Below are 12,243 nucleotides of genomic sequence, written 5' to 3'. Positions count from 1 at the left end.
AGAAAGAGTGGGGTAATGGGGCAGAGGGAGAGAGAGAGAGAATCTTAAGCAAGCTCCAGGCTCAGCATGGAGCCCTATGTGGGGTTCGATCCCAAGGACCCTGTGATCATGACCTGAGTGGAAGTCAGGAGTCAGACACTCAACGAACTGAGCCACCCAGGTGCTCCTACATGCTGTATCATTCCAGTATCACACAGAAAAGCTTCCCTATCCCCCATATCCTCTGTGCTTCATCAATTCATGCCTCTCTATCCCCAACCCCTGATCTTTTTACTAAATCCATAGTTTTGCCTTTAAACGAATGTCATATATTTGAGCTGTACTTGCCACTAAATTTTTCTGTGAATCTAAAACTGCTCTAAAAAATAAAGTTTATTTATTAAAAATACCCTTTTTAGGTGTACAGCGTTATGCTAAATGATTTAAATTTTTTTTTTATGTTTATTTATTTTTGAGAAACAGAGAGTGACAGAGCACGAGTGGGGAAGGGGCAGAGAGAGAGGGAGACACAGCCCCAGGCTCCAAGCTGTCAGCACAGAGCCCCGTGCAGGGCTTGAACCCATGAATGGTGAGATTATGACCCGAGTGGAAGTTGAACGCTTAACCAACTAAGCTACCCAGGCGTCCAGGGTAGTGACTTTTAAAAACATGCTTAAGACTATTGGAGGCAATGCTGAGACGAATCACTCGACAAAAAACGACAATCCATATATATCATTAAGTATGAAAATGGCCATATTTCAGAAAGCATAAAATTAATATGAGCAGGAGTCGTCATAGAAGACTTCATGGTGAAGGTGAGACCCAAATGAGACCTTAGGAGCTGAGGGAGTTAATTTATGGAAGGGAAATAGGAGGATCAAAGGTCAAGTTACGTAGAAGCAAATTTAGGGGAAAAGTGTTGTTGCTACCATGGCTACAGCGGAAGGTACATGTTAGAAGAGGATGGGAGATAAGGTTGGGAAGGAAGGTCAAGGTCAGGTTATGGAAAAATTTATTCATCAGCCTGAGGAGTCTTGGCATTTAACCACTACATACAGCATACAGCATAGTAGTTAAGAGCATGCATACTAGTCTGTGTTGTTTGCTTTGAATCCTGCCTCGGGCAAAGTGTGACTTTGGGTATTTTAGGCAACCTCTGAATCTCAGGTGCCTCCTCTCTATAATATGGAAAACAGTAACACTTACCTTATAGGGTTGCTAGAGGATTTATTGAGTTTGTATCTATAAAGTGCTTAGGAAAGTGCAGGCACAGAGTAAATGCTTGCTGTTATTATTCATTCAACCATTCATTCTACAAACATTAAGTCAAAGACCTTCTAAGAGGCTGGCATTATGCAGATGAAGAGAAAATGTCTGCCTTTCAGGAAATCATAGCACAGCAGGGAAAATATTTGGATAAATATATCCAAGAAGACCAGAGACTTAAAAAGGTAAATTAAAGAAGTGAAGAATTATACTATTATCCTCCATTTACTAGTTTCCTTAAATCCCTAGGAAAGAATTGATTGAACATTTATATTAAAAAGAAGCTTATAATGTTAGAATTTGGAAGTCACTGGAATGTGTTTTCTGGTTAGACAAAATTTTAAAACAAAAACCAAAAACCCCATTGTGGTGGGTAAGTGGGGGCTTTAGGGGATCATTTTGCTTAAACATCACTCCTAGAATTCTAGAAAATATTTATTTATTTATTTATTTATTTATTTACTTACTTACTTATTTATTTACTTACTTATGTTTCTTTATTTTTGAGAGGTGGAGAGAGACAGAGCACTAGTGGGGAAGGAGCAGAGAGAGAGGGAGACACAGAATCCAAACAGGCTCCAGGTTCTGAGCTGTCAGCACAGAGTCCAGTGTGGGGCTTGAACTCATGAACTATGAGATCATGACCTGAAATGAAGTTGGATGCTCAACTGACTGGGCCACTCAGGCGCCCTATAAAATCTTTTCTATCTGATTACAGTAATCAGGAGAAAATAGCTTTTTGAATTCATGATCCATTCTCCTGAAATAGCCAGACTGGTGTTCGGCACAACCTTCCCACAACAAAATGGGCACCAGCCTTGTCTTGGACATGAGTAAATTCGTTATGGTTGTTAATAACTGCCTTGGATTTCTCATTTAGATAAACCACATCTCAAAATGTGATTTTTAGTCTACAATAGAAATATTTATGCATCCATCTGGGAGAGATATTGATCTCAAAGTTTTGCCTCTAGAAAAATAAATCAGAGTCCTTCAAACCAAAGGAGGGTCAGTGAGAGAAGAAAAGCACAGTCATACCAGTAGAGTGGTAGGTCATTTCATACTCAGGTCAAAGTAATACTTGTTATGTGTACCTTTCCAAAGTACATGCACCTCCCTAAGAAAGTAGAATCAATGTACAACTATCTTGTGGGTACATATTTGTCTATGTATTCATATTATTAATAAAAGTAACTGAACTGCAAACTGTGCACTGTGAATTCTGTAAAAGTAAATATTTGAGGGCATCTAAAAATGATAATATTTTCAAACTATGTGGAAGTTCTTCTATTGCTCTGTAAAACAAAACTGATGGAAAGGGGCCTTTTAATAAATTGTTCTTCAGGGAAGATTGGAAGGACACGTTAATTTTTCTAGTGATAAAAGGTCAATGTCAATTAAAATACCGAAATGCAAAACTTCCTCATTAGTATGCACGGGTAGTTCCTCGCTCCCTCTTCCCAGTCCTGATAGCCATTCTTTCAAGGGATGAAGCAGGGAACAGAATGTGCACAAAGCTTTTTGGAGGAAGAAGTTTTAAGCTCGTCAAATGTGAAGAGTTATGGTGGTTGATAGACTTAAGATTAATGTAGTGCATGCATGATTCAAAACTATTGTTTGGGTATCTGCCTGTGCAAGGATCCTACACTGGGTGCAGGGTGACAAAGATAAAATGGAGGGCGTTTATACCTTCAAGAGCTCCGAGCCTGATAGGGAAGATAATTCATGAACAGGAATACATCACAGGGATCACTACATGTCATAGAAAGATCCAGCCACCTTTGGCTATGGAGACCTGAGAAGGCCACTCCAAGTACAGGGGGAATCATTCAAATTGCAACGCATTAAAGAGAAATTATCACGTACCTGTGCTGCTTGAAATATCATTGGGAAGGAAAGGAAATATGTTTGATTGGTTCTGGTGACATACTAGATTTACTTTTCCTACTTGGTAATAAATGAAATACCAACAGAACATTTAGAAACAGGTTTAGAAAATTACCTGTACTGAAAAATATCCTATGAATTCAAGATTTTTGGCATTTAAGAATAGCTTACTTATATTTTTCATGAACTCCTTGATACCTGAAAGCTAATGTGTTTCCTCTCAATAGCCCAGTCAACCACAGCCAACTTTTCATGGATTGGTTTACATTGGGTTTCAGAGAAACTGAGAGGTTATGTGTGGGCATACCCTAAATTCCTTCCTCATAAAAAAGCAAGCAAACAGAGACCATAATACTAAGAAAAGTGGAGCAAGTGAGTATTTATAAGCTACTAGTATAAAAATAATGAAATTCATTTTTGGAGAGTGAAAGGGAATAAAGAGTTTGGAATGTTGGCCAAAGCCCAGCCTGGCCAGATAAAGACAATTTTCAGATCCTGCCGAACCCTGTAAAACAGCTGGGGGTCTTTGCAGTCACAGAAAGCACTTCACTTAGAATAGAATGATAAGATTCTGCATTTGGCTCTGGGAGTATTACATGTATGGAGTAAAGCATTTGTTGATTTTTTTTTAAAAAAGATCTTGTTTATTCATTTATTTATCAAATATCAAGCAACTACTGTAATGTCATACATTGGGAGTATAAGTTGAATAAAACGAAATTCCATCTTTCAAGATGCTTACGGTCTAGTGAGACAGCACTAAAACCAGTCTGATCTGTACTAAAATGGAGACATGATATGGAGCAGAATGTTTCAAAGGAAAACTGAAATAGAGCGGTCATATTTTTGTTCTTTCATTAAATCCCAGTATCTGTAGATATTGAAACCCGATTTAGAGCAGAATACATCACATGGATAATTCCCTGAATCAAGCAATGATAATCAGATTGGAAAAGGGGGAATATCTTTGCATTTCAGTTTTGGGTTTTTGTGTTTTTGTTTTTGTCATCTGTATTTCTCTTCTCAGTGATCAAAGGCAGCCGAGAAAATTAATACCAAAAGGCACCAAGTCTGGGCTTTGTTATTAGGTGTGTTTACAAGGAACTTGGAATGAAATTATGAAAACCCTGATTTTTCCCCTCACACATTTGTCACAAAGAAGTATTTGATTTCTATGTTCTGCCTTACTAGCCACAACACAAAATGTGGAGAGACTGTGAATCTGTTATATGCTTCTGAAAGCTATCTTTCACAAGTGTTTCAGGCTATAATTATTCATTATCTTGATTTTAACATTTTCTGGCCAACAAACTAACCTAAAGGCAGGAGTACAAACATTCTAAGAAAAATGACCAAGGAATGCAAACAAAGTCAGATTCTAAGTCATCTTTCTCAATGGTGCGCTTTACATATTTGTATGAGATAGGTCCACAAATAACACCATTAATTAATTACCCAGCTGAAATATTTGGCAGTTATAGGGGTAGTAGGAGTAATGGGAGGGGGGAGAGTGAGTTATATAAATTTTTAAACTGTATTAACATTAAATCATTAAGATTGAAGTCAAAGCATCTTTGTAGTTATAATTTATTGGTTAACATGTATTTACAGAACACTCACTTATGTGCTTATTAGCTGTTTTAATTATAGGGCACACAGACAATATTCCTTATCTAGAAAAGCTCATGGCCTAGACATGAGGGCATACCACAAAGCAAGACAATAAGATTGCAGTAACAAACACAGAGTTTTCCAGGGGCACGGAAAAATCAATGACTAACTCTGCTTAGGAAGTAATTCATTAAGGAGACAATATTGTTGGATCTAATAAAACAAGCAGAATTTTCAAGACACTCAGGGCAAAAACTTTGCCATTTTTGGTTAATATAATAGTGGTCTATTTTTCAGAGCTGCCATGCATTCTGACAAAATTGGCGAGGTGTTCTGTGATTTAACTTTAGAATGAGAGATTTCATATTACTTTATACCGCTACTTTTCAAATATGCTCAGTCACACTTGGGTGACTAAAATGCAATGCTAATTTTATAGGCATCTATGCAATAGAGGACACATTCTAAATCACCAGTGTAGACATTTTTCTCTCCCACGCAATTAAATGAAATTATATTCATTTAGGATGAATGTCCATATCTTTTTCCCTCCGAATAAGCCATTTATCTCTTTTTCTATCTCTGCCTATCATCTATATTTTTGAAAGGTGGTTGCATGATGCAGGCAAAAGTAAGACACAGAGCTAGAAAGGGCTCTGCGGCTGTATGAGATGGCTGAAGTTGGATGAACAAACCAGCAAACCAACACAAAGGAAGAGAAAGGGGAGAAAATATTGGTAGGTATATTGGTGAGACCCCTCACAGGAAACCGATGCTACATTGGGTAACTGAGGAAAGTTTAGTAACAGAATTATATATAAATTTAGGGAAGCCACAAAGCCCAGAGGAGAGAATGGTTTTCAGTACCTGGGACTTGTGTGGAAAGAGTCACCTAAGAGAAGCTGGCAGGGACTCCTTGGGAAACAGATGGGGGCTAACTACCCAACTCCACAGCCCCAATGTCACACCCTGCCTTCCTCTCCTCCCAGTCTCCTCTTATTGGTGGAATAGGGAAGGAACAGGGAAGGGAATTGAAGGAATAGGGAAGACAAAAAGGTGGGCAGTCCCCTGGTTCTTTCTGTCCACACTGGTCAGCCTCCAGGGTACAGAGGTGACAAGAAGTAGTAGATCTGGGTGACAAAACGGACATTATCTAGCACAATACATTAGACTGCTTCCAGATTACAAATGGCCAGGTATGTTGCAGGCAATTTGACCTTACCCTGTAGAGAGCCAGGAGGAGGAAAAAGTTAAAGCAGAAATTGATACGATCAGGTGGTGCTTTTCAAACATCACTCTGGTGACAGTGTAGAGAGTAGACTGGTGTAATGACAGGTTGAGTCAGGGAAACCAGTTCTGGTTGCTGTGGCAAAAGTCCATGGGAAGTGGAGGACTGCATTAATGCAATGGCAGGGAGAAGGGACGAGGGTTGATTAGAAGGCAGTGTTGACAGGACTGTGTGTAGGGGGTGAGGGAGGAAGGGTGGGAATTGGGAAGACACTATCCAATTACCCCAGGGACTAGGGATGTAGTGGATAATATAGTCCTAGGAAAATAGGATGCAGGGTATACATTTCTCATGGACAAACTGTGAAAGTTGAAGATTATCTGTTCACAAGAGAGAACTTCACCCTAATAGAGACAGGAATTTCTAACGACAGGTTAAAATATGACCAACTCTGTGTGTGCTGTGATAACTTCTGTCTGAAGTAACTCACTCAAAGGCTTACAGAGAAAGTGATCTCTTTTTTCCACATGGATGGCTGCTTAACTGTTAATTGGTGCCCTGAGGAAGCATTTAAGAGCTCTTGGATCAGACATGGGCAGTAGTAACACAGCTAGCTTCTATTTGGCTTGTACACATGGTAGTTATAAGCACAACTAATTATCATAAAAAACAGCTACCATTTTTTTCAGGGCCTATTTTGTGCCAAGCATTGTTGCCTTACAACAACAACACGGCAGCTTCTTTATTTATACTTTAGAAATGGGAAAATGAGGAGGTTAAGTAACTTGCTCAAGGCCACACAGATAGGAAGCAGATGTGCTAGAAAGTATACCAATGGCAATGGGCCCACTCTTTAGGGGCAATACAGATGCTGGTGGTATAAGGGAGTTATATGAAAATATTATGTGTTGGATACAATTACACACGAATACTTATGTGATTAATTATGATTTTTTAAAATAAATTAATTGCACCCCATTTCAGATCCTGAGAACATACATTTTGATACTTTGATTCTTTTCCTGGTAAGCTTTCTGAATAAGGTGGTTTAAGAAATTCTCAATTGAGAAGAGGAAAAGGAAGATGCTGGCCCAATAAAACATTGAGACTAAGTTCCTTCAGGGAAAGGAACATGCCTTATTCATAAAGTGCTTCCTTGATAGAACCTAAAAAGACACCTAGTATATGTTGCTGCTCTGGATATGTATTTCTGGAATGAATGAACCAACAGGAGGCTCTTTCAAAAGTGTCTCCCCTCGGAGATTTTTGTCATCACAAGGTGGAAGATGAGCAGCAAGATTAATTCCACCAGGCTGTATTTACATAGCAACATGGATCAGAATAGAAGATGTCTACTTAAAGCACACACAGAAACAACCACACAACTGTATCTCAAGAATTATTAATGGAATGTACCCAAAATGATTTTTTTCTTTTTTTTAAGAGCTTCACAAGGCCTGGTGGGATTGGTTCCAGTTGGCTTGGATGAGAGGTCACACAGATTAAAAATAGACTTTCTTAATATGGAACAATAGGCTACATTCATTTAACAAGACAGAAAAAAAAAAAAAAAATGACAGGCCTCAGGGTGGGAATGAAGCTTAATCCTATTTACGAGCTCAATTAACCCTCAGAAGATTGAGTAGGTCCTCTGCCTTCACTGCCATTCTTCTGTCTAGCAGAGCTTAAAAACAGAGATTCATAAAGAGGAATACATTTGTATATAACTGAAAATATTTTAAATGGGGCATAATAAAGTTTAGTAATACAAGAACCAGTTTGCTTAGGCCATTATGGTCCTTTAAAACTAGAAATAAGTCATTCTCTTTTAATTGTCGAATCTGTTACCATTATTAATAAAATATTCAAACACAAGTCTTTATCTTGACACGTAAGTTCACCGATTCTTAAAAAATAATTTCTTTCCTATAATTATCAAACAAAATTACATTTCCTTCTAAACTAATCAGTACACTCTCAAGAAATCTGCATCAAAATCCATGCTGGAGTAAATTCCAATTATTCTCATGTTTTAATATATAGAAGCCAGGTTCTGTTCAAATTAGTCCATCCTGGGTCAGACATCTGGGGGCCTGGATAGGTCATATGTATCAATGGGTAGACCTTATTTTCACAGATCACCTTGTGGAACCTCTTTTGGAATGGAATTTATCAGCTCTTTTCATTGGTGCCTTAGGATTATAGAAATGACTCAAATCATTAAAGAGTGACCATTTCATGTTTTGGGGTTTTTTTTTGTGGTTAGATCATGATAAAAAGTGGTGGTTTCATTATATTTATGCTTCTTGTTTAATTAGTTCTTTGTTCTAATAAAACTATCTTTAAAATATTTGAGAAGCTTGAAACACTGAAGGCTTCTCCCTATCAAACCAAAATTATTTAAATGGCAGAAGGAAAAGTAACTCTTTGGCTCTTCATTCCCTCAAACAGTGGCATTTCTATCCCTTCCTCCTTCCCCTGCCCCATCCCCCAGCCAAGAATTCACATCCTAATTTTCTCCTTAGGGTGTAAAAGAATTTGCTGACCTTCTGGAATAAGATGGCAACTTTGCTGTTATAAACTTTGTTTAAATTGCAGCTACTCTTGGAAATTACAGAGACTGTCACAACCCAAGATAAAGCATGACTTTGACCTTCTTTCTCTTTGTGATGTAAATGTTACTTAACCATTTATTTCTTGTCCCACCAGCTAGATACTAACACATCTATTTAAGGTATTAGAGCACTGGAACTATAATTCGAATTCATTTACTACATGCTATGAACCCGTTAAATACCACTGCCTTGTTAAATTGAACAATTTTTCTCTCAAACTGCCAGTTCAGTATTTTCCTTCTGTTCTGAAGGGCTACCTTTCAACATATTAGAGTCAAGAAATCAGATATAGCCTAAACAGGAGAGAAAAGTTAAGCTCATGGAAGGATACAAACTATGAAAGCTCTTTTGTGAAAACTACCCGGTGGCAAAAGTAAGGTCACTGAACTAGAAAGAGAACATCCTCCATATAAAAATTATCAGACAAACTAATGCTTTCGTGTGAGGTCATTTAAGTCATGACATCATTTAGATGATAGCATAAACTTTAACATGGTTCTTACAAAGTCACAAACACCAAATTTCTAAGTGATATGCTTCAAGTTTGGTAGTATATCTTCAATTTTTAAAAAAGATTATTCTTATTATTATACATAAAACATAAAACAGTACTCAGGATAACCAAAAGATATTTTTGAAAAGCACCTGATTCTATCAATCCAAGTCTAATTTTTCACATTTCCATGTTTCTCCTTAGTCTTTATCCATTTCCCATTGTACTGCTAAGCGTTATAATCATAGCCCAGAGCATAGATACATTTTCTAATTTTCTCATACAATCATTCATATTGCTTCAAAATTATACTTTTGATGGTATAGCATCAGTTTTAAATAAGTACACTTCGTTCTGTGACTACTATTGTAAGCTATTTAAGACGAAAAAATAAATCTTGATGATTATTGACAATTGATTTCCAAAGGCTGTTCCCTGGTACACTAAACAACATCTAATTCTTTTCCTCAAGAAAAAAAGTTGTGGTTATGGTTACAAGTAAGTCTGCAGGAAGCATACATCTTATTCTAACATGATGTAACGTTCTGTTAGAAAACCACATTTTTTTCTTACATTCTGAGCAAAACAAATAGATTTTTCAGAAATTCAATTATAACATTTGCCTAGAAATTGATGAGATTTATACACTTTTGATATTTAATAAAATGTCTACATGAAGATGGAATTTTATTCTAAAATAGGAAAACAGGAGGGAAAACATAACCAAATGTCCACTTACCAGCCGTTTCCTTCTCTGAAATACCTGGAATAGCCTGAAAAAAAAAAAAGCCACAAAAATTATGTTATCACTAGAAAGAAACATCAAAATGTTATTAGGAATACAATGAACTACCATAAATGGAGCAAATATTAAATAGAACCCAGCAGTAGAGAAATGAGCAGGCAGGGGAACTGAATAGACATTTTTCCATAGAAAGCATACACATGGCCAACAGGCACATGAAAAGGGGCTCAACATCACTAATCATCAGGGAAATGCAAATCAAAACCACAATGAGGTATCACCTCCCAACTGTTAGAATGGTTATTAAGAAAAAGACAAGAAATAACAAGTGTTGGCAATGATATGTAGAAAAGGGAACCCTTGTGTACTGTCAGTGGAAGAGTCAATTACACAGCCACTAAGGAAAACAGTATGGAGTTTCCTCAAAAAATTAAAAAATAGAACTACTATATGACCCAGCAGTCACACTTCTGGTATGTATCCAAAGGAAATGACAAGAGGATCTCAAGGAAATAGCTGTACCTCCACGTTCATTGCAGCATTATTCACAACAGTCAAAATATGGTAACAACCTAAGTGTCCATCAATGAATGAATGGATAAAGGAGATACGGTATATACACAATGGAATATTATTCACGCATGAGAAAGAAAGATATCCCACCATTTGCAATAACATGGACCTAGAGTACATTATGCTAAGTGAAATAAGCCAGACCAAGACAGACTCTGCATGGTATCATTTATATGTGGAATTAAAAAAAAAAAAGTGGAACTTCTAGAATCAGAGAGTAGAGATGTTGCCAAGGGCTGGAGAAATATGGAGAATTTGATAAAAGGGTAAAAAGTTTTGGTTATAAGACAAACAAGGTCTGAGGATCTAATGTGTAACATGGTGACTATAGTTGATAAAACTGTATTGTATAATTGATTTTTTTTGATAACTGAAATTTGCTAAGAGAGTAGGACTTAAGTGTTCCCACACCCCCACCCCCCAAAAAAAAAGTAAGCATGAGAAGTGATGGGTGTGTTAATCAAACAGATGGTGGAAATTCTTTCACAAAGTATGTGTATACTAAATCCCATGGTGCACACTTTAAATATCTTATAATTTTATCAGTTATACCTTAATAAAGCTGGAAATAAATAAAAATAAAAATGAGAGTTGGGGAACTATCAGTAAAGTTACTAGATCCAGGTATAATAATTGTCAATCATCATGTAATTCTTTTCTTCTCTGAAAACTCCTATTACCCTGAAAAGATGTTGGCAATAAATAAAACCAAAAACATTTTTTGAATTTAGGTAAAATTTTTACAGTTCAATTTCTTTGTCCTGTTTTGGAGGCAGAAAAAATAAATTGTTTGGTGGGTGTCTGGGCATTTCAAATCTCTGTCTTGTCTCTTCAAGGCTCAGATTCCTCCTTTATTAGACAGGGACAATCACATCTACTTCTTAGGGTCACTGAGAGGACCAACTGTAGTAGCTTCTATAAAGCGTTGAAGGTCCTCAGGAAAAGGTAGCTGCTGTTACTGTTTGTTTCTATGGCATTAGGCCAGTGGGTCAATTTACCGATATGAGAGGTCTAGAAGTTCAATTCCCAGCAGCTATCATCTATCACTATCACTGTTTAAAAAACAGAGCTCAAAATGAGATGTTTTCAAAAGACTATAAAGTATAAATGTCTAGTTCTACTCTCTGTGGATATTCTAAAACAAATTAAGGAAGTTGAACTTCTGGTTCCCATTCACCTCAATTATTCACGTATATAATATCATAAACATGAGGGTATTAACTTGTACTGAAAGACTTCGATCCATCTGACCCACTAGGATTTCATACCTTTTAACCCCAAACCACTGACCAAACAAGATGTCTACAACTGACGTCTCTCCCTCTCTTCAGGGACAAAGTCCTGAGTTGGGGTAAGAGAAGTAGGCTAGTAGGCTTAAATGGGTGATTAGTTTTGTTTTAAGTGTGTGTGTGTGTGTGTGTGTGTGTGTGTGTGTGTGTGTGAGAGAGAGAGAGAGAGAGACAGAGAGAGAGACAGAGAGAGACAGAGAGAGAGAGACAGAGAGAGACACAGAGAGAAAGTGAGAGGGAGAGAGAGAGGGAAAGAGAGAGGGAGGAAATAGCATCAATCTTCATTTCCAAAAATATCAAATATCAAGATACCACCTTCTTTGTGAGATACTGACTAACTGCCATGATCCTCACCTTTGGAACTTACAGAATTTGGAGAATGATGCAATTTTCAAATAAGGGGAAAATGTCTCTATGGGTAAAAAATGGAGGTTTTATTTTGGTAAAATTAATCTACAGTGAAAGTATATTTTGACCTAATATCTGTCTACATGTAGTTGTTCACTTCTTGTCCTCTGGGCACGAATGCTGACTCTGCCTCCTGGCGCAGGTGC

The 12,243-nt window shown here is 37.2% G+C and overlaps 1 protein-coding gene across 1 annotated transcript in view; it reads right to left on the bottom strand.

Annotated features, from left to right (window-relative positions):
- Positions 1-12,243, bottom strand: part of DLC1 (DLC1 Rho GTPase activating protein) — a 536,095-nt gene that overhangs the window by 201,849 nt on the left and 322,003 nt on the right. The window contains 1 exon segment of the mRNA XM_042934406.1: positions 9,822-9,855. Coding sequence (XP_042790340.1) covers positions 9,822-9,855 — 34 coding nt within the window.

The sequence above is a fragment of the Panthera leo genome, chromosome B1, assembly GCF_018350215.1.
Source record: "Panthera leo isolate Ple1 chromosome B1, P.leo_Ple1_pat1.1, whole genome shotgun sequence".
NCBI classification, from domain to species: domain Eukaryota; kingdom Metazoa; phylum Chordata; class Mammalia; order Carnivora; family Felidae; genus Panthera; species Panthera leo.
This window is presented reverse-complemented; position numbering and strand designations above follow the sequence as displayed.